This window comes from Macrotis lagotis, chromosome 1, assembly GCF_037893015.1.
Source record: "Macrotis lagotis isolate mMagLag1 chromosome 1, bilby.v1.9.chrom.fasta, whole genome shotgun sequence".
NCBI classification, from domain to species: domain Eukaryota; kingdom Metazoa; phylum Chordata; class Mammalia; order Peramelemorphia; family Peramelidae; genus Macrotis; species Macrotis lagotis.
The window spans coordinates 799,305,641-799,332,758 of record NC_133658.1 but is presented as its reverse complement, the minus strand read 5'-3'; the positions used below and the strand labels follow the sequence as shown (position 1 = coordinate 799,332,758).

Here is a 27,118-nt window from a genome sequence, read left to right as displayed (position 1 = left end):
GGCTTGTTTCATTTGTGCTTTTTTCTGCATCGCCAGCACAGTCGCCAACCCCCACCCCACCCCAAATGGCTATTATTTAACCTTAAAACGAAGCCTCGCTTCCCGCGCTTCACCTGCTTCGCACCAGGCGTGGCCCGGAGCGGCCCCGCTTCCACCACCCAGCCTCTGCGCGGAGGGGAGCGGAGGAGGAGCAGAGCATGCTGGGAGTCGTAGTCTCTCTGACCGCGCCCGGAACGGCTTCCGCCGAGGCCGCGGAAGACAGAGAACGACATTTCCCGTGAGGCGTTGCGAGGCTCGTCCCTCCGCCCCGACTCCTCCCCAGCTCGTGCCCCAAAGTCGGAGCTCGACGCGCGCCCTCGAATAGCGGGTCCGGCCGGGGCCGCGGGCTGTGCCCTCCCGGGCGAAAGGAAGCGGCGAGGGAGCGGAGGGGCGGGAGCGCGGGGAGGGCGGGCAGCCTGCCGTTCACGCCCGCTCCGCGCCGGGGGCGGGGCCGGGGCGGGGCCGCGCGTGCGGCGGGCACTGCCCAGCCGCCCGGGCCGCTGTTGTTCCCGGCTCGCGCCGCAGCCGCCCTGCCCGGTGCCCGCGCTGCCCCGCCGCGGCAGGTGCCCCGGCCGCGGGGAGCCCGGAGCCGCCCAGCCGCCGCCCGCTCCGCCTCTGCCAGCGCAGCCATGGGGGACGGCCCCGGGGGCGACATGAACTCCAACCTGCCGTGTGCCCCCTACGTCACCGGGGACCCGCAGCTGGACACCGCCGTGGGGCAGTGGCTCCGCTGGGACAAGGTGCGTAGGGGCTCGGCGCGCCCCCTCACCCCCGCCCCATGGCCAGACCCCTCCTTGCCCCCTCCCCCCAGGTAGCTCCTGCGGGCATCATCCCCTCCCGACGCCAGGCACCTTCCGCTGCCCCTCCTCCCACACACCGACCCTCGGAAGGCGCCCCCGTCATCCTTTCCTTCCCCCCACTCACCTTTCATTGTTCCCCTTGCTCCCGTGACTCTCGGGCACCTTCATCGTCCCCTCCCGACCCCCCGGTGCCCTCCCTCGAGCCTTCTCCTCCCATGTACCTCTTCTTACCTCCCCGACTCTCCGATACCCCCAGCATTCTTTTTCCATCTTCAAGTCCACCCCTCCTTCATCTACCTCCTACTGCCGCCTTCCTCATGCTCCTTTCTTGGCTCCTGGGTAGTTCCCATTGCCACCTTCCTCTCTTCCTAGATGCTTCCCATTGCCCTCTTCTCGACTCCCAGGTTGCCCCTTCCTCCGCATCCTTATGTACTCCTAATATCGTTCGATTTCCATGTCCCTCCTGCTGCCCCTTCCAAATCGCCCCGTTTTTCGCTCCCGCTTCCCAAAAACCTCAATTGGGGCATCTTCTATTGCTCCCCTTGCAAGCCCCCACTTCACAAGTATCCCTCATTGTGTCTCTTCCCATTTTCAGGTATTCCCCATTAAGTCCTTCCTACAGACTCCCAAGGACCCCTCCTAATCGCCAAGTACCATATTTCTCCCTCTAGTAGCCTTCCTTCTCTTGCTCCCCTCCCAAGTCTCAAATGCCCCTTTATTATTCCATTTGATTACTTCTTCCTTTTGTCATTTTTGGGGTTATTCCTTCTGGAGAAGACCCCACCGCACCCTCCTAGATGATCGATTGGGTAAAGGGTAGAGAGTGGAGGACACGCCTTTTGCCCCTCCAAGTGGGACATCTGCATTCCTTCCTTTCGGCAGTGCAGTGGATTAAAAAAAAAAAAAAAAAAAACCTGTGTTCATCATCCATTACCAAAACATTTATTCTAAACGATGTCCCTCACTCTAAGATGTCTTGTCTACTTCTCCTTCCCCCCCCCTTCCTTTTTCCTAGTAATACTGAGAATACTTTTGTGTGTGTTTTGCTTGGGGGGGGTCTTGGGGAAGAAATGAAGGGGGCATATTTTGGGACAATTCTAACAGATACTCCTATTTAGTTCTTAGTTTTAGCATATTTCATCATCAGATAGTTCTCAGTCTCCATTCTCCAGCCTCAGGTTCGGCTCTGCCGATACTGTGAGTCTCTCTCATGCTTTTTTTCCTCTCTCCCTGGCTAGCAAATATTTATCAGACAGTATTATCCCCGTTTATATAGGAATTTCACCTTTACTGGTTGGGAGGGTGGTAGGAATGCTTCATATTCTAATTATCTCTCCCTTGTTTAGAAGGGACCAGAATCAAATTACACAGGAAGATTCTGGAATCCAATATTGAGAAAGCTATTTTGTAAATTTGCAAATATTTCACAGGTGGTTAATGTTTCTGGAATTGAATTTTGAAAGAGACTGGCAATAGCAAAAGCAAGATGTACAAAATCAAATGAACAGTGAACTAGAGCCAACAAGAGAGAAATTAATATGCTAGTCTAATCATTTCTGTGAGGTGACTGAAAAGAGGTAAAAAAATGGATTAGTCCAAATTATTTGGAATTGTTAGCTCCTAGCACATAGTGCTTCAGTAAATCGGAGAAAGTCTTTGTTTTGTGTACTATTACAATGTCAGATGTACCTGGGAAGTTTTATTCCTGACTTCTGAGCATCCTCAGTTGTCTTGAATCAGAATTGGTTGATCTGGTTCTTTCTTGTTGCCTAATATGATCAGGTTTGTGGATCATTTTTGATGTGTGAAATTTGTGGGATCGAGTTAATTGTGGAAAGACTTGGATTATTTCAAGGCAGCTTGGTGGGAGTTAGTAAAGAGAGCACTGACTCCAAGTTCAGAAGTCTGTATGCCAGACAATCAGTTGAAATCTTGCCTCAAACACTTACTGGCTTTGTACAAAGTATTTAAACTCTCTAATCCTCAGTTTCCCCAGCTGTGATATTGGGATAATAATAACACTTACCTCACAGGATTGCTGGAAGGATAAAATGAGATGATAATATGTTAAGAGCTTTGCAAATCTCAAAATTGCTTTATGAGATTAACTTTTATTGTTATTATTATTATTATCTCAGAAAGGTTTATGTGACTTAAATGTCATCTTCACTAGCATTTATTAAATGCTTATTGTGCTAGGTACCATAGGCTACAAATGAAATGAAACACAGTCTAAATGAGAGGAAAAAATCATGTAATAGATCTAAGATGATACAGTATAAACTATTCAGATATTAATGTAAGGAAAAACACTGACCAATTCTGGAGTTGTTTCTTTGTTGCATATTATCTTGGCAATTGCTTAAGTTGTAACCTTAGGGAAAGTGAGCTTGTAGCTTGGGGTATGGAATTCAAGCACAGATTAATTTATTTTTGAGTATAATTAAAGGAGAAGGAGCTTCTAAACAATTAGCCTTGTCAATGGAAAGCTAAATAGAAACATTATAGAAGATAGTATTTCTTTGCTATGGGGACATACTATATCACTTTTAAAACATTTAATGTGGAAATAAGTACATATTGAACACATACTGTATGCAAGACACTGCTGGATAGTGTAAGAAATGTAAAGATTTATAAACATCTGTCTTCTAGAAATTTAATATTTACTTATGGGGACAATTGGAATATGAACTAAAAGTTCAACAATAACTGGCTTTAGGAGGATTTTTCTTATTTTTTTCATAAGTGAGGGTGAGTTTGTTTATTGTTATTGTTTTACCTTGAAAGAAGAGCCTTAGGAACTATCTATTATTGAAGAAATTAAAACATTGTTGTTGGGTTGTTTTCATCTTGTCAATTCTTCTTGAATCCATTTGGGTCAAATGGATTGGTTTGCCATTTTCTTCTCCAGCTCAGTTTACAGATGAGGAACGGAGGCATACAAGGTTAAATGACTTGCCCAGGGTCATACAGCCATAAGTGTCTAAGGCTAGACCTGAACTCAGGAAGATGAGTTTTTCAGACTTCTGACCCAACACACACCTACTATGCCACCTAGCTGCCCCAATTAAAGTTTAGAAAGATTAAAAACAGAAAACAAACCAATTTAACTAGGGCCACACACTATCAAGTGGAAGAACTGGAACCTCATTTTCTTGGATTCTAGGCCACGGTTCTTTGCACCAAGCCAAGCTTCATCTCAAATTGTTTTAAGTTGGTCAGACTTTTCTTGTTATCTGGTCTTGGCATTCAGGCAGTAAACTGTAAGGCCTGAGGTGAAAGAATATTCAGGTCAGAACAGCAGTTGTCCCAGTTTCCTTGGCAACAGTTTCCTTTTTTTCTAAAATAATTTCCTTTTTTTCTAAAAAAACATTTTATTAACCTTTTGTGAATTGATGTTTTCTTTTTACAGAAACGAAATGTAATTCTATCTTTTGAAAATTCTATGCCTTCTATTCCTTCATCTTTATGTAGTTTCTAAGTCATTTTTTAATCTTCAGGGCTTAGCACAAATAATAATAATATTAAATAATAAAGTAGGCACTTAATGTTTATTGACCTTTTATTTGAAAATATACTTATCTTTGAGAGATAGCATGGTCATGAACTAGCACTTAGTGTCAGAAGATTTGGGCTCAAGATAGGCTGTGACATTAGCTTTGGGATTTTGAGCAAGCTACTTAACCTCTATGAGTGTCATTTTCCTCATGTTTAAAATGGGGGTTACACATATCACAAACTTTAAAGTACTATATAAATGAGAGTTGCTTTAATAAATAAGATGAAACTGTTTATATATGCAACTATATAGTTGGGTTTATTTTTAGATTTTTGCAAAGGCAAATGGGGTTAAGTGGCTTGACCAAGACCACACGGCTAGGTAATTATCAAGTGCCTGAGGCCAGATTTGAACTCAGGTACTCCTGACTCCAGGGTCAGTGTTCTATCTACTGCACCACCTAGCCACCCCACAACTATATATTTTAACAATACTGTTGCCTTCCTTTTTAGCTGCTTCCTTGTATCTTTTCTATTTTGGGTCTCTTTGATCCCTTTTGTTTCCCTTCCTAAAGCTTTTCTTTATCAATCGATTTCACCCCAATCCCACCCCTGATTTCTTCCATCACTTTTCTTGGAGTTGTCTTATTATAATAACTCTTTGATCCATAGATTATGAATCTTAACTTGGGGTCTGTGAACATCTATGCATGTGATGTCAGTGTGTGTGTGTGTGTGTGTGTGTGTGTGTGTGTGTGTGAATATCCTGAGGCTGGAGAGAACAGACTGAGAACTACCTGTTTCAATATAGATGAGTTTCCTTTGTAATTTGAATCATTTTATTTTATTGATTTTAAAACAGGATTTTTACAAGGGGTCTATGGGACTTTACCAGTCTGCCATGACATAATCATATAAAAAGTCTGGAGTTTTTTTCTTATTCTCAGTTATCATTATTTTAAAAATATCTATTTCGAGGGAGAAGCTAATAAAATGTTGTCATTAGTATATACATCTCTATATATTTTTCATATCACAATACTAATTATGTGTTTACTAGGCAACAAAGTATTCAGGATCTTCAGTTAATTCATCTGTATCCTTTCCTGTGAGGAAAGTGCTTCTTTATTTTTCATATAAATTTTCTAAGTCTAGTCACAACTTTTGTTAGAGAAAATTTTCTTAAGGAGTTTGTTACACAGTTAATAGTTGTCAGCATTACCTGCTAATTAATACTGAGGTTGCTGCCCTCTGGTGTTGAGAGTTACTGCACTAACAAGAGCTCTTGATTAATACTAGTGTAGACCAAGAGCACAACAAAAAAGATACGTATTAAATCTTCCACTGTTGCTTTAAAAAAAATGAAAAATCTTAAATGTTCTTACCCCACAATGAAAAACTGGGAGCAATAATAACCATTGCCTTAAGAATAGGTGAGAATTACATTGGTATATTAATTATCATTGTTCTCCACTTTTAAACCACTGTAACTGACTTTGAACTTTCTAGGTAGAAAATATATTTAATTTAAACTGTTACTGCTCCTTCATACATTTTTCAATGATAATTTATTTTTCTTGACATATTTCTCAAGTTTGTAACAGTAAATTCTTTTTGTTTCTGAAGCAGAACTGAAGTGTATATTCATAAGAACTGAAGTTTATATTCATCATAGATCTTAGACCCAAAAGGGAACTTGAAGTCAGTAAGTTCACTCCCTGTTTTCAGGCATGTGAAATATTATTTCAATTTTACAGATAAAGCATCTTAACCAGATTAGTTAAATGATTTGCCAAGGTCACACAGTAATATTTATAAACATATACTCTCTCACACAAAAAAGTCTACTTAGATAAGCTCACTGATCCCCTTAGTTTTAAAAAATTCTTTGCATTTTAAAATATATTTTATTTATACTTTTAATTTTTATGTTACATTGATTTCTCAGTATGTTCTTCCTCCCACCTCATTGAATAAAATCCCTTATGAAAAGATCTAAAAAGAAGAATTTCAGTAAATCCATCCAACATATCAACCCTCTCTGACAGTATGTGTAATAGGCTACATACTTATTCTCTTTACCTGCATGTAAGAGAGGGAAATGCATTTTCTCAATTTTTCCCTAGGGCAAAATTTGGCTATTATAATTAATGAACTTTCAGTTTCCATTTTCTGGTCTTTCCATTTACTTTGTTCCAAATCATTGTGTTGTGTGTGTGTGTGTGTGTGTGTGTGTGTGTGTGTGTGTTGCTTACTTCACTTTTCATTAGTTCATAAAAACCTCTCTATACTCCTCTGAATTCTTCACATATTACTACAACAGTAGTAATAAATACATTTCTATAGGGGGGAAAGACGGAAAAAAATCAACTAGTAAGCCTACTATATGCTAGTCACTGCTGAGCACTTTACAAATATTATTTCATTTGATACTCATATTAGTCCTTTGAGATAAGTGTTTTCATTTGTTCCCCCATTTTATAGCTGACAGAGTCACTTGTCCATGGCCGGTGAGTGTCTGAGTTCACATTTGAACACAAGTCTTCTTGACCCCAGGTCCAGTGCTTTATATATACAACAACCGAGCTGCCTGTAATACTATATTATTGGTCATCACCCATTTGACAGACAGCTGTTTTGTTTCCAGATCTTTGCTTTCATAAAAAGTACTTCTATGGTTATTCTGGTACATGAGACTTTTCTTTTGTCATTAGCATCTTTGAAGTCAGTAATAATATTATAACTATTTAAGCACTTAATATTTGTCAAGGGACTCTTTTAAGTGCTAGGGATATGGTGACAAAAAAAACAAACCAAGTCTTTAGGGAAGTTATCTACAGCTGGAGGATCCAATATTCAATAGATAAAATATAAATCGGGGAAGAAAGAATCACTAACAGGAGATCAGAGTCTGTGAGAGGCTTAAATTCAGTAAAATAAACCTCTGTTTAAGCACTTTCTATTTCTAAGGCACTGAGGGTATGAAGATACACATATCTGACCTTAAAGAGTTTATATTCCAATCCAAGACAGCATGTTCATGGATAAGTCAATATAAATACATGCAAAGTTATTTTAGCTGTTTGGGAGGACTCCTACAACAAGAGCTCAGGGGATCTGAAAAGGTGTCTCTTTTATGAGAGGTACTGAACCTATTTGAACTGAACCTAGAAGGAAAGTAATCATTCTAAGACAAAAGTGAGAAGAGGGGTGGTTTCCATATCTGAGGGACAACTTGGACAAAAATATGGATTGGCATTTGACATGTCATAAATGGGGCAGAACGTGGGACACTTATTTGGGGGACAAGGCAAAAGGATTTATATAAAAAATTATTTGCAGTTCCAGATTCTCTCCTTTTACCCCCTTCCCACTTGTTGAGAAGGCAAGAAATATTATGGAAATTTAGTCATGTAAAAATTTCCACATTACTCTTGTTGTTAAAAAAAAGAAAAAAAATTATGTTTCAGTCTGCATTCAGAATCCATCAGCTCTCTATCTGAAGGCAAATAGTATTTTTCATCATGAGTCCTTTGGAATCATTGTGGAATATTGTATTGATCAATGTAACTAAGTCTTTTAGCCTTGAACATCATTACAATATTGCTGTTGTTGAGTACAGTGTCTTCTTCCTGCTTCTGCTCACTTTACTTTGCATCAGTTCTTATGTCTTCCCAGGTTTTTATGATAGCATCCTGTTCATTATTTTTTATTTCACAATAGTATTTTGTCACATTCATATACCATAATTTGTTTAGCCAAATATGCAGCAGTTTGACTGGACCATAGAATATATGAATAATATGAAATCAATCTGGAAAGAGAGACTAAAAACCAGGTTGTGAAGGGCTGTATTTGTTATACCAAGGAGTTGATATTTTATTCTAGAGATAGTAGGAAGCTACTGTAACTTCTTTAGAAGAGGAGTGACAAGATTAAATCCCTGCCTGAGCATTTAGCACTCCAGTAGAGAATGGATTGGACAAGAGGAAAGGAATGGAGGCAGGGAAAACAATTATCAGACTGAGAGCCTGGATTATGGCAGTATCTTGTTAGATGAGATGGGGGGGGCGGAATAAGAGAAATGTTGTGAAGGTGAAATCAGTACAAATTAGGCATAAGTGGAGGGAGAAACAGCAAAAGAATTGAGGATGACTCTGAAGTTTCAAACCTGGGTGACTGGAAGACACTGAAAATTTTTAAACAAGGGATTGGCATGGTCCAAGGTAATGGATTTATTGTTGGAAGAGCTAGATTGGAGTTCCATCTCTACCACTTACAACTGATGACAGTTGGGCCATAAGCATTTAAGTACTTACTATGATCCAGAGCTAAGCAAACTGGGGACATACTATATCAGTGAGGTCACCGTTGAATGGGGAAGACGGTATGTAAACAGCTAATTCCCAGCAAACTAGATATGTGATAAATTGGAAATAAACAACAGAGGGAGGGCAGTAGAATTAAGAGGGATTAGGAAAGGCTTCCTATGGAAAATGGGAACTTGAAGGAAGGTCAGAGAAGCCAGGAGGCATATATGAGGTGAGAGAGAGCCAAAAGACTCAGAACCAAGATCTGAAATGTCCCATTCTTGGAAGAGTCAAAAGAGGCCAATGTGATTGGTGTGAGGTGTAAGAAGACTATGTTGTGGGAGGAGTGGGGGGACAGGTTATAAAGAACTTTGAAATGCTGAATGGGAGATTTGATATTTGATTGGGGAGAGGACAAGGAAACACTAGAGTTTATTGAATGGGGTTGGGGACAGGAGGACATGGTCAGACCTGTGCTTTAGGAAGATCGGTTTTTATTTATTTATTTTTTTTTGCAAGGCAAATAGGGTTAAGTGGCTTGCCCAAGGCCACACAGCCAGGTAATTATTAAGTGTCTGAGACTGGATTTGAACCCAGGTACTCCTGACTCCAAGGCCTGTGCTTTATCCACTATGCCACCTAGCCACCGCGGGAAGATCATTTTGACAGAGACAAGTTCCTGAACCTTGCTAGATCTCACTTTGCTCATTTGTAAGAGGCAATTGGACCTTTAAGGTCCAAGCTCAAAATCTATGATCCTGTTATCCATGCTTCTCTGTATGTGTTATTTGATTCTCTCTTTCTTTTTCTGTCTTCTTTCTTTTCTTTCCATCAAACCTATAATTTCTTTGCTATAGGGAGATCCTTGAGCTTTCTGACCCTGTACAAATGTAGATCAAGAGTTGTGTCTGGAACACCAAGGTTAAATAATTTGTTTTGCCCAGAGTCACTTAATTCTTAGGCTAATTCTCTATCCACTATGCCATTTCTGCCTCTTCATTATTTCTTTTTTTTTAATAAACAATTTTTCTTAATATCCTTTTTTGATGCATTTGTTGTATGTGTGTATGTGTATATATATATTTTATATATATATATATATATATATATATATACTTGATACATTTTCTACGTTTTTCAGTGTATTACCACCCTGTATTTGTTTCTATTCCTTATAACAAAGAATAAAAAAGAGGAGAAAAAAATTTAGCAAAACTAGTCAATTTTAAAAATGTATCTGACATTATATAGAACCTTCCATATCCATAATTCCCCCACTTCAGCAAAGAATCAGTGAAAGTACTTTCTCACATCAGACTGGAATCAAGATAGGTCATTATAATTATACAGAATTCAGTTTTTGCTATTTTATGTTCTGGTAATTGTTGTATTTTTTCTGGTTCTGCTTATTTTAGTCATTATTTCATGTAAATCTTACCATGCTCCTCTATTTAATCATATCCATTGTTCCTTACAATGCAGTTAAATTATATTGTATTTAGATATCACAACTTGTTTAGCCAGTCCCCATCAAGTACGCATGTTACTTTTGTTTTTTAGTTCCTTGCTACCATAAAAAAAATTGCTATTTTGAAGAGATTTTCTTTCTGTTTTGAAAAGCCATGGCATATATGCCCAGTGAATCTTTTGTATTTAAAATTCCTATGTAGATATTTAATAAAATTTTTGATTTACACAGAAGGAAGAACTAATGTAAATTTAAGATGCAAAAGAAGGGTCAGTGAACTATTTTAAGAATAAATGGTATTCAAAAGGGGAGCCAAATTGGGAACTGAATAGGAGGGAGATTGTTTAGTTTTAGACATTATTTGATATAACACTGTGACATACTAGTTTTCAGTTATTTTTCAGCCATGTCCAAACCTTCAGGGTTATTTTCTTGGTGAAGATCCTGGAGTGATTTGCCTTTGCCTTTTCCAGGTCATTTTATATAATGAGAAGCTGAGGCAAACTGAATTAAGTGATTTGCCCAGGATCACACAGTTAGTTAAATGTCTCAGGTCAGATTTGAACTTAGATGGGTCTTCCTGACTCCAGGCCTAGCCCTATTGCTACCTAGCTGCTCCATCCTTGTAGAAATTTATTTTAAGGACTACTTCTTCATTGGGATAGCCTTCATAAAATCAGGATTAGGAAATGCACTTCACTGAAACAAAGTAGGACTTCAGTGTGAAAGACTCAAAATGTACAAAATATTTTCTTAATTTTGAACTTAAAAATATACCTCAAAATTCCATGTACTTTATAAAATAGGAGAGGATTGGGGCGGCTAGGTGGCGTAGTGGATAAAGCACCGGCCTTGGAGTCAGGAGTACCTGGGTTCAAATCCGGTCTCAGACACTTAATAATTACCTAGCTGTGTGGCCTTGGGCAAGCCACTTAACTCCATTTGCCTTGCAAAAAAAAAAAAATAGGAGAGGATTGTACATGAAATTGGGAATCTACATTATATAGAGTTTGTTTTCAATGAAAGCTTTACTTTAAATGATTTCTTGATTATCTATGATTCCTTCTGTTGTGTTGGGGGTTTTGGGGGGGGGGGTGAAGAGAGGACAGAGTATCTATCCTTAGCCCTTCTCCCCTTTACCTTTTTTACTTAAAATTGAAAAGAAAAAGAAAATTGTTGTTACAAATATTCTTAGTGAGGCAAACAAATAACTGCATTGACTACATCCAAAAACGTACATGCCATTTTATATCTTCTCAATTCTCTGTTAGGAGGTAAATTTAAATTTTTCATCATGTCCTTTGGAATCTTGGTTACTCACTGAATTAAGGCTTTCCAATCTTGCTATTATTGAACATATTTTTTTCATGCTTTTATTTCTACGAGGGTAAGTAACTTTATCTTTGTCATACCTATTTTCAACAAAACAATCAGAGATTGGATAGCTCTTTTTGAGCTTAAATATAAGGCAAATCATAACATTGTTGGAAAAATGCCACTTTGTAAACAAGTATTTTTGCCACAAGAGTTGATTTTTTTTATGCTTAAAAGTATTCCTTAATATTTAGAATTAATACTTTCCTAAAAAATTGCTTCATTCAAGTCCATATGAGAAGTTTCCTGGGTTATCCTAATAGCTTTATTACTGCTCTTCCTGACTTCAGTCTCTTTCTAAATTATAACTCTGAGCTGGCTACTCCGTACAAAATGTCAGAGCTGGCAGAAATCATGAACTTGTCCAACTGAACTTGTTCCTCAACATGAATTGATTCTGCAATGTACCTGATAACTTTGAGTGGTTTTCCATTTCTACTCAGATTCCAACTCCTTAACCTGGCATTTAAGATTCTTTGTAACCTGACTCCAATTTTCTCTCACACTATGCTCTCTTCATATTCTGCTATCCTGCCAAGAAGTATTAATCATCATTGCTGGTCTTGCTTGGTCCCTTCTTGACTTGGGATTTACTCATATTGTTCCTTTGACCTTGGAGTATGCAGTCTTCTTCTCCTCCTCCTCCTACCTCATCCCTCCTTCTTTCTTCTTCTTCTTCTTCTTCAGCTATGACACATATTTCCCCATTTCTATCTGGTGATCCTTCAGACTCAGTCCTACCTTAGTTTCTTAATAAGTATTTGTTTTGTACTCTCAAAGTCTATTTCTTTAGCCATAAAATTGATTTAATTACCCCATTTCCTGCACAAGGCTGTTGTAAGGAAAATAATTTGTAAAGCTTAAAATGATGCATATATTTGAGCCATTGGTATTATCTAGGAAACTAGTATTTTCCTTCCTCCAAACTTCCATCTCTTGTATTTCTGCTAAGTACATATTTTGCATTCTATTTGTATGTGTTTTATCTCCCATACTATTTTTTAAACTGGCACCTTGTCATACTGATATCAGCTAATATGGTTTCTTGAACTTAGGGCAGATGGTTAATAAATGCTTAGATTGGATTGTCTGGTTATAATTATCTCCATATTAATCTCTTCTCTTGTAAAAAAAGTCTTTTTCTTTCAATTTCTATTTCAATCTATTTCATAGATTAGATTGAAGTTCTAAATAAAAATAAAGAAATTGTAATAATGTATGTGTGATATAGCAGCTGTACTCCTAAGAAAGATATAGGAGGCAGAGGGAAGAATATTGGGGTTCATCAACATTATGATTCATCAACATTTTTTTGTTAAAAGGTAAAGTAAATTTGAATTCCCTGAGCATACTCCCACAAATAGGATAGAAAGTGGTAGAGAATGGTTATCCTGAAACTGAAATGGTCCTGTATGTAATCAAGAAATTGACTGTTAATTTACATAATGAAAAATCATAGAATCTTCAAATTGTAAAGCTATTCCATCCTTCACTTGAGTCATAAATCTACTTATAGATCCCCAATAAACTCTTCTCCAGCTTCTTTTTAAGGCAACTATGTTATGTAATGGTTAGATGCTGAACTTGAAGTTAGGAAGACCTGGATTCAAATTCTGCTTCAGACATGTACTAAATGTGTGACCCAAAGTAAGTTCATTTTATCTCCCTGTTTCAATTTCCTCATCTGTCAAATAGGGATATTACTTCTATACATATTAATTGGAATCTACATGGTACAGTGGATAGTCAAGAAGTCCTGAATTCAAATGTGATCTCAGACAGTTTCTAGCCTTGTGACTTTGTGTGTTCTATTTGCCTCAGTTCCTCATCTGCAAAATGAGTTGGAGATGGAAGTATCAAAACGCTGTAGTATCTTTGCCAAGAAAACCCCGAATGGGGTCAGGAAGAGTTGGAAAAGATTGAAAAATGACTGAACAATATACTTAGGATACATTATAGTTATTTATATGATACCTATATCTTTTATAAAGTCATGGTTGCACCATGACCTTCTCTAGTTGGTTTTTATGGAATGTTTCTTTGATGAACTAGGTTTCCAAGAGGGCTCAGTATAAGAAACAATTTTCTAATAACTGAAGATATCCAAAGGTAAAACTGACTGTTTTGGAAGTAGCAAGTTTCCCATCAGTAGAGATCTTCAGGTTATACAATTGCTTTGTTAGGATGACTTAGAAGGAATTCTAATTCAAGTACTATTTGGACTGGATGGCCTCTGAGTACCCTCTGATTTTCTGATTCTGTAAGATAACCTATGCAGAACGATATTGAAACTATCAGATTAGCATTCTTTCACTAAGGGAAAAGACTTGATACATCCATCTTAAATATCAAAAGTCAACTTTTGTGACTTAGAAAATGTTGAAGTTAGAGCTTCCCAAAAGACTTAATTTAAAAAAGAAAGAGTACAGACCATACATATTTTTGCCAAAGAAATATGTTAACATTATGATGTCACTGTTAGTCCATGTGACAAGAGCTCTCTATGGCATGTATCCATCTGAGACAACTAGCAAAGACAGGCTATATTTAGGCAACAGATTCCTTTAAAAAAGTCACATAGAAGACATTTTTGATGGCAGATTACCATTCACATGAATATGTAATGTACTTTAAAATTCTTTAATATAAATATATTCAGGATGTGCATGGAATGGAATAGATTCTTTGGGGGCCATCCCTGAAGAGTGTTCCACAGAATGACCCTCTCAGGATCACTATAAACCTTGCCAGTTTTAGGTATTCAACTTGTTTTTTTCCCTTATGCTTGGGAATCCGAGAGGCTCAAAAAATAAATATGGAACAGTTTGTTTAGGTTGAAATGGACAGGGAAATGAAACATGTTTTGTTGGGTCACTTGCCAAAGAAGACCCTACCCCTAGGCATCTAAGGAAAAACCAACCTCAGCATAAATCTTCAGACAGGAGAAAGGAAAATGGTGGGGGTGGGGAGACATGCGAAATGCAAAGAATTTTTATAATTGAACTAATGTTATTTTTCCCTAAACTGTTTTTCATCAATGATATCATTGATCGACTAATAAATCATGCTTGGTAATCTTTGATATTCTCTCCTATGTTGAATATATTTAGTTACTAGATTCTGTCATGGCCAGGCATAAGTAAAATGAACAATATCACTCTAATTTGGTCCCTCTTTACCTTTCATATTGACCTTATGGTAGGTAGTTCAAGCACTCATTAACTTTACTCTAGACTGTCATAATCTCCTCACTGATCTCCCTGCTTCTAAATTTTTCCCTTTTTTTTCACTTAATTCATCACAACCAAATTAATTTTCCTAAGGCACAGTTCTGATCACATCATTCCATATATCATAAATCTTCAGTGGCTCCTCCTTTACTTACAACATTTTATATCATTTGCCCTGGTTTATGCTTTTTTAAAAATCCAAATAAATTGAGACTTTTTCCTACTCCTTGAACATATCCTGTACTTCTCCACATTTTAATGTACTTGTTCACACTATTCCCTATGTCTAAATCATCCTCTCTCTCCATCTCTGGCTGCTGATGGTTCAAATGAAACCTTCCTTGACTCCTTTCCCTTTTATCCCTAACTTGCAGCTAGATGTGAATTCTCATCATTCAGGTAGTGAACATGAACTTAATAAGCACCTATTATGTGCAAAGACAAAAATGATCCCATTCTTTCCTCAAGGAGTTTTAACATTTAACAAACACAAACATCATAATATACAAAGAACAAAAATATACTAAAGCCTCAACCAGGCAAGGATGAAGCATAAAAGGAAAACTATAAATTGATTTTCACCAATATTGATTAAATTTTTTAAAAGTAAAATTCTGCCAAATAAAGTAGCAATTCACCCAAAATGAATTTGTAACATGAAGATGGAGAAGTTGGCTCTACATTAGGAAGTCAGTCAATATAATGAATCATCTTAAAAATAAAAAAAAATCCCACATAATAAAATAACTACTCATTTGTGCTAAAAACCCTGTCAAAGGCATAGAGGGATCTTTTTTAATATCATAAAACGTATCTGTCTAAAATAAAAAAAATAAGAATTATATGTACTAGGATAGACTGGGAGATTTCTCAGTAAGTATCAGAATAAGGCAAGAAGTAAAGAAGTGATAAAGCTATCCCAGTTTTGTTGATGACATGACAATTTATTTAGAAAATCCTAGGGAATCAATTAAAGAAACTTATTGAAATAAAGATTATAAAGTAAATGCTCAAAAATCAGTAACATTTCTGTATGATAATAATAATTCACTAGGTAGTAACAGAAAGGAAGATCTCATTCCAAATAACTTACACAATATGTAAAATACTTGGACATCTACCTTACAGAGTACACAAAATACCTATATAGATTTGATTCCAAAGTGTCTCTTAAAGAAGTAAAGAACAATCTAAATAAATGGAAGAATATTCAATGCTCAAGACTAGGCTGTGACAATATAATAAAAATGATAGTTCTACTGGAGTTAATTTGCACTTTTTTCCATGATAACCTACTAGAACACTCTACTTTGTATAAAATTAACTCTGAACCATCAGCTTCCCTTGAAATTTACTATTTTGTTAATGATTATTCAGTTTTTCCTAAAATATAAAATTTGGTAAGATCTTCACAGGCTATATATCATTATGGCTTGATCTTAACTCAAGCTTGTACACAAAAATCTTAGCTATAAGAGGGTCTATTTTTCAATACAGTTTAATAAAATGAATTCAGTGGCTTGTTGGGAGAAATTCTGGTCACTTTGAGCTGTAGAGGTTTAGGACTTTATATAATCAATAATTACCACCCATCATATTTTAAATTTTTCTAAGGCCGTATGTTTTCTAAATAATTTATTGATGCTTTTTTAAAATATAAATCATTGCCCTTCCACCTGACATATTATGCCCTCCTTTGTGATAAACCAATTGATCACCAATGTAGATAAAGTATGTTAAGGGTTTATTATGTATCAGGCACTGGATTGGGATGGGGATACAAATACAAGTAAGACAGATAGCTCCTGGCTTCAAAATTCCTACATTCTGATGAGAGAAGATGTACCCCTTAAAGGGAATCTGGAAAGGATTTGGAGTTCCTAGGAAGTATCTTGGAGTTCTGATTTCAAGTAAAATAATAGGAAAGCTCCACTAGCTGAGCCAAGGGACCAAGAAGCAGAGTTATGATTTTGAGGAAGAAAAAGATGATAGTCAAGAGAATAGGCATTGTCTTGAAAATATGCATTTATTAAGAATTTATCTGCACCATGCTAATCCCTAAAGTTACAAAGAAAAAGCTAAATAAGTCCCTACCCTCAAGAAACTTACATTCTAATTGGGGACAGAAGACATGAATAAATAGAGAGCGTGTGGAAGGTAACCTTAGGGAAGTAGAACTAGCTTCATTAAATGGAAGTATCTAGATACTCCATATGAGAATGTGTACGATATTCTACCTTAACCCACGTCTTTGCCAGGAGGAAGGAGGCTTATTTTATTCATTGTTTTCTACTGCTTTCATCTGATTTTCATTTTCTCAGAATTTGACTTCTCTTTAATGGTTTTTTTTAATGGTTTTTTCATTTGCATTGTAATCAGTATGTAGATATTTTCTTGATTCTTCTTATTTTGATCAATTTCATTATAAATACTATCACATTTCTCTGAATATATATATTAGTCATTTCTTACTGCATAATAATCTTTCATTTCATTTATGTCTGCCTCAGATGTATCCTGGCTGTGTGACCCTAAGTTATATAACCTCTCAGTTCTCAAGGCAATTCTTTAAAACTATTAATTGTTAAGGAGGTGCTGCTGACCTGTACCAAGTAAATCAGAGGTAGTATCATGATTGTAATGATATTCATATGTCACACATTAAAGTTTGCAAAGTATTACATATATGTTATATATGTGTGTGAATTTTATAATATATATACAATATATATGTGTATATATATGTGTGTGTATATATATATATATATATATATATATATATATATATATATATATATAAAAACTGAGGCAGAGTGAGATTAAATGACTTGCCTAAGGTTATACAGCTTTTGAGATGGGATTTCAACTCAGGTTTCTCAGATACAGTTAAGCACTATTTTCTATTGTGCCACCTTTTACTGTCCTACATATATGTGTATATATATATATATATATATATATATATATATATATATATGAGTTTTGCAGTTAAAATGTCCAAATACCCTATTTTTATATTTATAATGAATGAAGCATCTTATAGCACCTTTAGAAGGATTTGCCAATATTATCATTCTTTTCATATTTTTTCATACAAATTAAATTTTCCTTTTTTTAAATAGAATCCCAAAACGAAAGAACAAATTGAAAATTTGTTACGCAATGGAATGAACAAAGAACTAAGAGATCGTCTTTGCTGCAGGATGACTTTTGGCACTGCTGGACTTCGTTCTGCTATGGGAGCAGGATTTTGCTATATTAATGACCTTACAGTGATCCAGTCAACACAGGTATGTATGTATTGAAATATCTCATATAACGGGTTTTTTTAAATTCTTTTTTTTTTTTTTGCTTAATTCATTAGATAGTGACTTGTTCATTTCCTTTATTTGAAGGAAGGTCTTCTACATTATAAGTTACGTACCATCCTTGACCTTTGGGCATTCCTGTGACTCTTTTTGGAAGCTATATGTGTACCTTAAAGGTCACAGTTTGGCTCTACAAATGTGTATCCATCTGGTTACTCTGAGAGAGTAATAGCTTAGTTACTTAGCAACCATGTGTGGGTTGAAGACATGAAGTGAATTATAGTGTTTCAAATTAATACAAGGGGAATGAGGAAGAATTCAAGTTGGCATCTGGCTAGTAGTTAAAAATTAGACCCCAGGGATCTATAACCAGTATTGATGCTTTATCACTTTCCCAAGGGAACCAAAAGATTGTGTCCTAAGAGTAAAGATTCAGGGATTACATGATTATAAATTTTTTAAAAATCTTTATAAAAAAAATCTAGTACCTACAAATGAAGAAATTGAGACCCAGAAGAGAAAAGCAAATAAGTTGCCTTATCATCCCTAAGCGATGGTAGTCTAAAAGCAGTGGAGGAAGTAAAAATGGACAAATACTAGCCCTCTTCCTCTGTCCTTTTGAATCCTCTCAGAGCTTTCAGACTTAAAGTATTTCCTTAACACAGGTACATTTGGGGGACTTCTGAATTGTAATTATTTTATAGTATTTTTTGTTGCCCCAAAAAGACAGCTCTATATTAATGGTTTTATAAATAACATAGCTTTTGTAAGTAATAGTTTTTGTAAATGTGATATGGAAATTTCCTCCACTTAAGACTTATAATTGCGGGGTGGCTAGGTGGTGCAGTGGATAGAGCACCGGCCCTGGAGTCAGGGGTGCCTGGGTTCAAATCCAGTCTCAAACACTTAGTAATTGCCTAGGTGTGTGGCCTTGGGCAAGCCACTTAGCTTCATTTGCCTTGCAAAAACCTAAAAAAAAAAAAAAAAAAAAAAAACAAGACTTATAATTGCAAATGAATAGGAAAATAGTCTTATAGGATTAAAAAATGGGTTTTTTTTCAGTTACTTGATTAGAGGATGAGGATCATCCCTCTCCCACCAACCCCCATGGGCAAGATAGCAGATACAGTAGTGGGGCTAATACCTCACTGAGGCTTGGATTTGATCTGTGGCTCTTGAAAGTTATTCCAATAGAATGTAAACTTTGATAACTTTCTACTAAGAATATTATTCTACTGATATATATATATACATATATATATATATATATTTTCCATTGATTGCTTAATTCAAAAAACTTATTAGCAGGTGATAAATTTGTTTTTAGCCACTGTAAGTTAGCTATAGTCTACTGAGGCATGAAGGTATTGTGATCTGTGTAAGGAAATAGTCACATGAAATTATTCTGAAGCCTTAAAATAAGTTCTGAAAAGTGTGTTATTTACTTTGTAAACTATAAAGTGCTTTCCCTATGAGGTATAAGTAGTATAAGGGTTTTTAACCTCATTTTACAGATGAAGGAACTCAGGAAGAAGAATTTCCTTACAATTGTTTATACATATATATAGATAGATAGATAGATAGATAGATAGATAGATAGATAGATAGATAGATAGATAGATATGTGGATGTATGTATCTATGTTTGTTCTATGAACAAGACAAAATTAACTCAGCTTAAAGGAAACATGAGATGTATAAGTTTAAAGAACCCACCCCAGGTATTCAGATGTGATTTATGTGTGCCCAACTGGTAGTAGAATATTCTGAACTCATATTGATCTGATCAGCCACCGTTGGACACACTGCAACTTGTCTATAACATAGTGATGATGTTTTGATCTTCTTTAATAATAAAGGAGAAGAACCTATATATTTTATATTAAAAATGACTCATAAAGTGAGGTGTTCTGACCCAAGTTCAATTCTTTCCCTTATATGACTATGCTAATTTTTTATTTTTATTTTTTTAAGAAAGATTTTATTTATTTTGAGTTTCACAATTTTCCCCCTCTTCTTGCTTCCCTCCCCCACCCCCCACAGAAGGTAGTCTGTTAGTCTTTCCATTGTTTCCATGGTATACATTGATCTAAGTTGAATGTGATGAGAGAGAAATCATATCCTTAAGGAAGAAAAATAAAGTATAAGAGATAGCAAAATTGCATAATAAGATAGTGATTTTTTTTTCTGAAATCGAAGGTAATAGTCTTTGGTCTCTGTTCAAAGTCCACAATTCTTTTTCTGGATACAGATGGTATTCTCCATTGCAGAGAGCCCAAAATTGTCCCTGATTGTTGCACTGATGTGAATGAGCAGGTCCATCAAAGCTGATCATTACCCCCCATGTTGCTGTTAGGGTGTACAATTTTTTCTGCTTCTGCTCATCTCGCTCAGCATCAGTTCATGCATATCCTTCCATGTTTCCCTGAATTCCCGTCCCTCCTGGTTTCTAATAGAACAGTAGTGTTCCATGACATACATATACCTCAGTTTGTTAAGCCATTCCTCAATTGAAGGACATTCACTTAATTTCCAATTCTTTGCCCACAAACAGGGCTGCTATAAATATTTTTGTACAACTGATGTTTTTACCCTTTTTTCATAATCTTTTCAGGGTATAGACCTAGTAGTGGTATTGCTGGATCAAAAGGTATGCATATTTTTGTTACCCTTTGGGCACGATTCCAAATTGCTCTCCAGGAAGGTTGGATGAGTTCACAGCTCCACCAACAATATATTAGTGTCTCAGATTTCCCACATCCCTTCCAACATTGGTCATTGCCTTTTCTGGTCATATTGGCCAGTCTGAGAGGTGTGAGGTGGTACCCTCATGACTATGCTAATTTCAGGGAATTATTTATTAAAATTCTTTCATGTGTCTATCTGGTACCTACTTAAATATCTATATTGTGCCCAAAAAGTTACAAAGAACATTCTCCTAAATACTAAATTTTAAATAATGTTTTATAGTACTTTCTTGTCCAGTGTCTCATTTGAGACCTAAAACAAACCTGTGAGAAAAATAATAGTGCTTGACTTTAACTTAGAGGACTTGGGTTTAAATCCAAACTCTTAGGCTAATTCTCTATCCACTATACCATTGCTGCCTCTTCATTATTTCCCTTGTGATCTTGACCCAGACATTTAATTTCCTGAGCCTGTTTCCTCATCTGAAAAATTATGTTGAATTAGATGAGCTCTAAATCTATGATTCTGTGAGGAAACTGAAGTTGAAAGAGATTATGAATTAACCAAGAACCTGCAGGTATTACATGATAAAGCCAAAATTTGGTCCTCTGATTCTCATCAGATCTCCTGATTTTTGCTCATAATTTTTTTCTTGCAGTCTAATACCTTCTGATAACTAATCCAATGCTTTCTAAGCCACTGAACTCTGGATAAGCAATGACCCTCACATTTATAATCTACTTGTGAGATAAGACATAATATTATAAACAATATAAGACTATAGATAACCATATATGTGATTATGTGTTAAGGACTTCAAAAATCAAGAAATAATTAAGGTGGGTTTGTTAGCAAGCTTTCATGGAATAGATCAAACTTGAATTGGATCTTGAAGACAGGGCAAAATTTGGATGTATAAAAAGGGCCCTTGAAGCTAAGGGAATTTCAGGGCATTGTTAGGAAACCAGATTAGTTGTAGCATAGGCAACCTAATTGTTCCTATGGGAGTCATTAAGGAGCATTGAAATTGGGCAAAGTCCTATAACAAGATTATGGAATGCTTGGATGCTGAAGTATCGACTTGGATCTTTTAGGTTCTAGCAAGACATTGAATGATTTAAGTTGGGAAGAAGCTGATGATATTTTAGAAAGACTAATCTAGTAGAGAGATAAAGGTAAAAGGGGCAGCAGTTTGGTTCATAGAAGAATGTTAACCTGAGGTTCTGGCAATAGGGATGCAGAGGATAGATATGATAGAAACATCTCTTAAAGGAAGAATTAATAGAGAAAAGACTAGTTTACATAGACTAAAAAAAGACATGACTCTACTTTTAATCAAGATAACCCAGAAAGTGATGTTACCATTGGAAATCGGAAGGTTGTTAGAAAGATTTGAAGAAAATGCCTAATTTTGAACATTTTGACCCATTAGCAGAGAAGGAAATAATTGGGGAAAGTGTCACTTGTGGAGGAATAGCAATTGGGAACTAATTAAATGGTTTTAATTTTTGCTGTGAATTACTTTAGTTTTTAGGTACATTTATACTTTTTTTTGTTACCCCTGACTGTATTTTCCTATTTTATGAGATTTTAAATCAATAGGCTATAAGTTGATATTTTTGGTTTTTTGTTTTTGTTTTTATTTTTGTTTTTGTTTTTATTTTTGTAAGGCCGTGGGGTTAAGTAACTTGCCCAAGGTCACACAGCTAGGTAATTATTAAGTGTCTGAGACCAGATCTGAACTTAGGTCCTCCTGACTCCAGAGCCAGTGCTCTAAGCACTGTGCCACCTAGCTGTCCCAAATCTGCTCTTTTATGAAGAAATTATAAATATTCTGTTGAATGCTTTCTAAACATTTATTTTGTGCCATTATATTTGAAAAAAACTAAAGTAAGTAAAGTGAATCACTACCTCACCTTTGCATATCAAATAATAACCTCTCAGGGGAGTGGAGTTAGAAGGAAACTGGTTCCTTGAGAACACACAAACTGGATACCAAATACACTAGTAATTGAATTAAAGTCTGTGAAATGAAGGCATTAGCAATGAGCTAATCTTTCAATGCTTTATCTGCTCTAGGGAATGTACAAATATCTCGAGAGATGTTTTTCAGACTTAAAGCAGAGAGGTTTTGTCGTTGGCTATGACACCAGGGGTCAGGTGACCAGCAGCTGCAGCAGTCAAAGGTACGGTATACATATTTCAAAAAGTTAAGTATTGAACTGGATTTAGATGGAAAAACAGTCACACAAATGATTTTAGGTAGGATCCTTGAAAAATGAGATTATTAAAAATATGATCATGAGCTCCTGAACTATTTAAGAGTCAAGAATTCCAGAGTAAACAACAAAAAAACCAACTTTTGTAATTGAAATAAGTTTCTTAAAAGTAAAAGTTGTTATTTTATGCTTTTAAGTTGTTTTACTATCATATAACTTTGGGTTAAAGGTTTAGAGCTAGAGAAAATCAATAATTTTACCCTTTACCTTATTTATCTTTTCTGTGATGTGTATTAATGAAATATTTTTATGTAGATTATTCTTTGTGGTCTGCAGTGAAATTTTAATTTTTAAGAGGCAAATTATGAAGATTTTGACTTCTCTATATCTTTTGTTTTGTCTTCTTGGTTTTTCTTGCCCTTTGGTCACTTCATTGATTCTTAGAATTGTTAGCAGAAGAGGGTAAAGAGTCTGTCTTTCTACTGGTTTAGCAGTATTGGATTTTTATTTTAATGTAAGAAGTTAAATTTTGAGGCCTATTTAATCAACTACTGATTTTTGAAAATTGCTTGATGCTATATATTATCTTGTACAATTTACTGGAAAGTAACTTGTATATTTTTCAAAAGTTAAACCTCTGAAAAGAAGGTTAAAATATGAGACTAAGTATGGTATTTTCTTTGCAGACTTGCAAAATTAACTGCTGCAGTTTTGCTGTCCAAAGGAGTGCCTGTGTATTTGTTCTCAAGATATGTTCCTACACCTTTTGTGGTAAGTACACTGTCTAAGTAGCCACACAGTTTGTTTTAATGATTGACTGTTAACAGTCTCAACATATATTCAAATACTTGAGTTATTCTTTTATTCATAATATTGTGTAAGGTGCAGTGGAAAATATTGAAAAATTGAAAATTGAAAAAGTTCCTCAGACATAACTGAAAGTCTTAAAAAATAAAATATACTCTAGCTCATTTGTTACTATGCATATCATGACATGTGTCAGTGACCTTTAAATAGCCAATTAGGGTTTCAGCCCATATTCTAAAATTAATAGGTCCAGAAATCATATTTATCATTTTACTTGTTGGCCATTCTCAATTTGTGAATGATTGTTTATTGACCACCAGATAACATAGAAAAATATTTTTCATCTCAGCTCCCCAGAATCTGAATGGTGTGACCTTATTGTCCAGATCTGACAGATTAGTGAAGATTTTTAGAAAAATTCACAGATCATAGAATTTTATAGGTAGAAAGAGAACTGAAAAATCTTCATTCACATAGTGAAATGTCAAGAGAGTTAGCAAGTATAGGAGGTGAGTAAGCAACTGATGGGAGAAGTTCTGCCTGAAGGAGGCAACAAAACTGAACTCAGTGAATTGGGCAGGAGGGTCTGTGTTTGCAGACAATGGTAAAAGACAGTTTGGAAGGTCAGAGAAGTGATGGATGAAGAAGTTGTAGTTAGAAAGGGAAATATTAATAAACTCTTAGAAATAGATAAGACCTAGGGGCAGCTAGGTGGTGTAGTGGATAAAGCACAGGCCTTGGAGTCAGGAGTACCTAGGTTCAAATCAGGTCTCAGACACTTAATAATTACCTAGCTGTGTGGCCTTGGGCAAGCCATTTAACCCCATTTGCCTTGCAAAAAACCTAAAAAAAAAATAGATAAGACCTGGGGTGAAGTGAAGTGGAAGTGAAAGTCAGTGGAGTTACAGTTGATGAAAAACTAGGTAGTGTCATATGAGTCATCATTTTGAATGTTGAAGTCAGCAAGAATTAGATGATGATGTAGTAACTCTGATAGCAAATAATCAAAAACTTACTGCAGCTTTGCAACTCCTAACTCTTAAAAATAAAAGAGTCAGAGAGAGCTCTCATGGATTATCAAAACCACAATAATAAACAAATAAATAAAAATAATAAATAATAAATAATAAATAAAAAAATCCAAAGATAAAATAAGACAAAATAAAATAAAACCAAAGAACTAACAATGGTTATAAACAAAATCCTTTCTTTATTCTAATGGAAGAGTAAAACTAGGTACATGTGTCAGGTCCCCTCTAGTAGATCACTTTAGTGTAGGCCATCTCAATACTGTAGCCCCAACAATGAAGGGGTAACAGCAACAGTGAGGCAAGTTTGACTCACAACAGGACTTCAGGACCGGAAGACAAATACTATAGGTGCTTGTCCAAGTTCAGGGTCCACCTGGTGCTGGTGAGAAACAATTCTGGAATTTTGCTGTGACTGAGATCATCCAGACCAAGCTAATATCATAAAAATGATGATTCTACCAAAATTAAATTATTTATTCAGGGCCATGCCAATAAAACTACCATAAAATTATATTAAATAAAAAAATTTAGTAACAAAATTTATCTGGAGGAACAAAAGTTCAAGAGTATCAAGGGAATTAATAAAAAATGCAAAGGAAGGTGGTATTATAATGGGACAGTTAGCAAAACTATCTGATACTGGCTAAGAAATAGAGAAGTGGATCAGTGGAATAGATTAGGTACAAAAGATATAGTAATAAATCACTATAGTAATCTACTGTTTGATAAACCTAAAGACCCTAGCTTCTAGAACTTCTTTGTCAGAAACTGCTGGGAAAATTGGAAAATAGTAAGGTAAAAATCTAGGCATAGATTAACATCTTACACCCTATACTAGTTAAAGTCAAAATGGTTTACAGGATTTAGACATAAAGGGTGAATCCATAAGCCCATTAGGAGAACAAAGAATAGTTTATCTCAGATCTATGGAATGGAAGAAGTTTATGATCAAACAGGATAAAGAGAACATTATAAATTGCAAGATAGATAATTTGACTACATTAAATTAAAAAGATTTTGCACTAACAAAACCAATACAACCAATATTAGAAGAAATGAAGAAACCTAATAAGAAACAATTTACATAGTGTTTCTGATAAAGGACTCATTTCTAAACTATATAGAAAACTGAGTCAAATTTATGATAATGTAGTTCATCCTCCAATTGATAAGTAAAAAATACGAACAGATATTTTTCATATGAGAAAATTAAAGCTCACTATAGTCATATGAAAAAATGTTCTAAATCAACATTAGTTAGAAAAATGAAAATTAAAACAACTCTGAGGTACCATCTCACACACCAGATTGGCTAAAATGACAAAAAAGGAAAATGATCAGTGTTGAAGAGAATGTGGGAAAACTTGCACCCAAATGCACTATTGGTAGAGTTGTGAACAGATCCAGTCATTCTGTTGTGTTTTTTTTTTTTTTTGGTGTGTTTTTGGTGTTTGGGGTTAAGTGACTTGCCCAAGGCCACACAGCTAGGTATTTATTAAGTGTCTGAGGCCGGATTTGAACCCAGGTACTCCTGACTCCAAGGCCGGTGTTTTATCCACTACCCCACCTAGCCGCCCCTTATCCAGTCATTCTGGAGAGCAATTTGGAACTATGCCCAAAGGGCAATAAAAGTGCAGACACTTTGATCCAGTAATACCACTATTGATCTATATCCCAAAGAGATATTAAAAAAGGGGGAAAGAGGCAGCTAGGTGGTACAGTGGATAGAACACTGGCCCTGGAGTCAGGAGGACCTGAGTTCAAATCTGGCCTCAGACACTTAATAATTACCTAGCTGTGTGACTGTGGATAAGTCACTTAACCCCATTGCCTTGCAAAAATAAAAATAAATAAATGAAAAAGGGGGAAAGAGCCACATATTCAAAAATATTTATAGCAGCTCTCTTTGTATTGGCAAAGAATTGGAAATTGAGGGGATACCCATCAACTGAGGAATGGTTCAACAAGTTGTGATTATATATGAATATGATAAGAGTGCTATTATTCTGTAAGAAATCATGAGCAATTAGACTTTAGAAAAGTGTGGAAAGACCTATATGAATTGCATTAACAGCTACACTGTGAGGTGATCAACTGTGATGGATGCTATTTCTCTCAGAAGTTCAGTAATCAAAGACAATTCGGAGATACCTGTTATGGAAAATACCATCTATATCCAGAGAAAGAACTTTGGAATCTGAACGCAGAGTAAAGCATAATATGTTCACTTTAAAATTTTCTTTTATGTTTTTTCTTTCTTTCTCATGTTTTTTTTCCCCCTTTAGTGCTAATTCCTCTTTTACAGCATGATATGGAAATATGTTGAACATGATTGTACATGTCC

General features: G+C 36.0%; 1 protein-coding gene across 1 annotated transcript in view; it reads left to right on the top strand.

Moving 5' to 3' along the window:
* The first annotated feature begins 615 nt into the window (after positions 1-615).
* PGM2L1 (phosphoglucomutase 2 like 1) overlaps positions 616-27,118 on the top strand; it is an 82,141-nt gene continuing 55,638 nt past the window's right edge. Inside the window, exons 1-4 of the mRNA XM_074216862.1 lie at positions 616-779; positions 17,845-18,012; positions 22,797-22,903; positions 23,623-23,707. Of these exons, the coding sequence (XP_074072963.1) occupies positions 669-779; positions 17,845-18,012; positions 22,797-22,903; positions 23,623-23,707 (471 nt within the window). The 5' untranslated portion in view covers positions 616-668. The remainder of the gene's footprint in view (positions 780-17,844; positions 18,013-22,796; positions 22,904-23,622; positions 23,708-27,118) is intronic.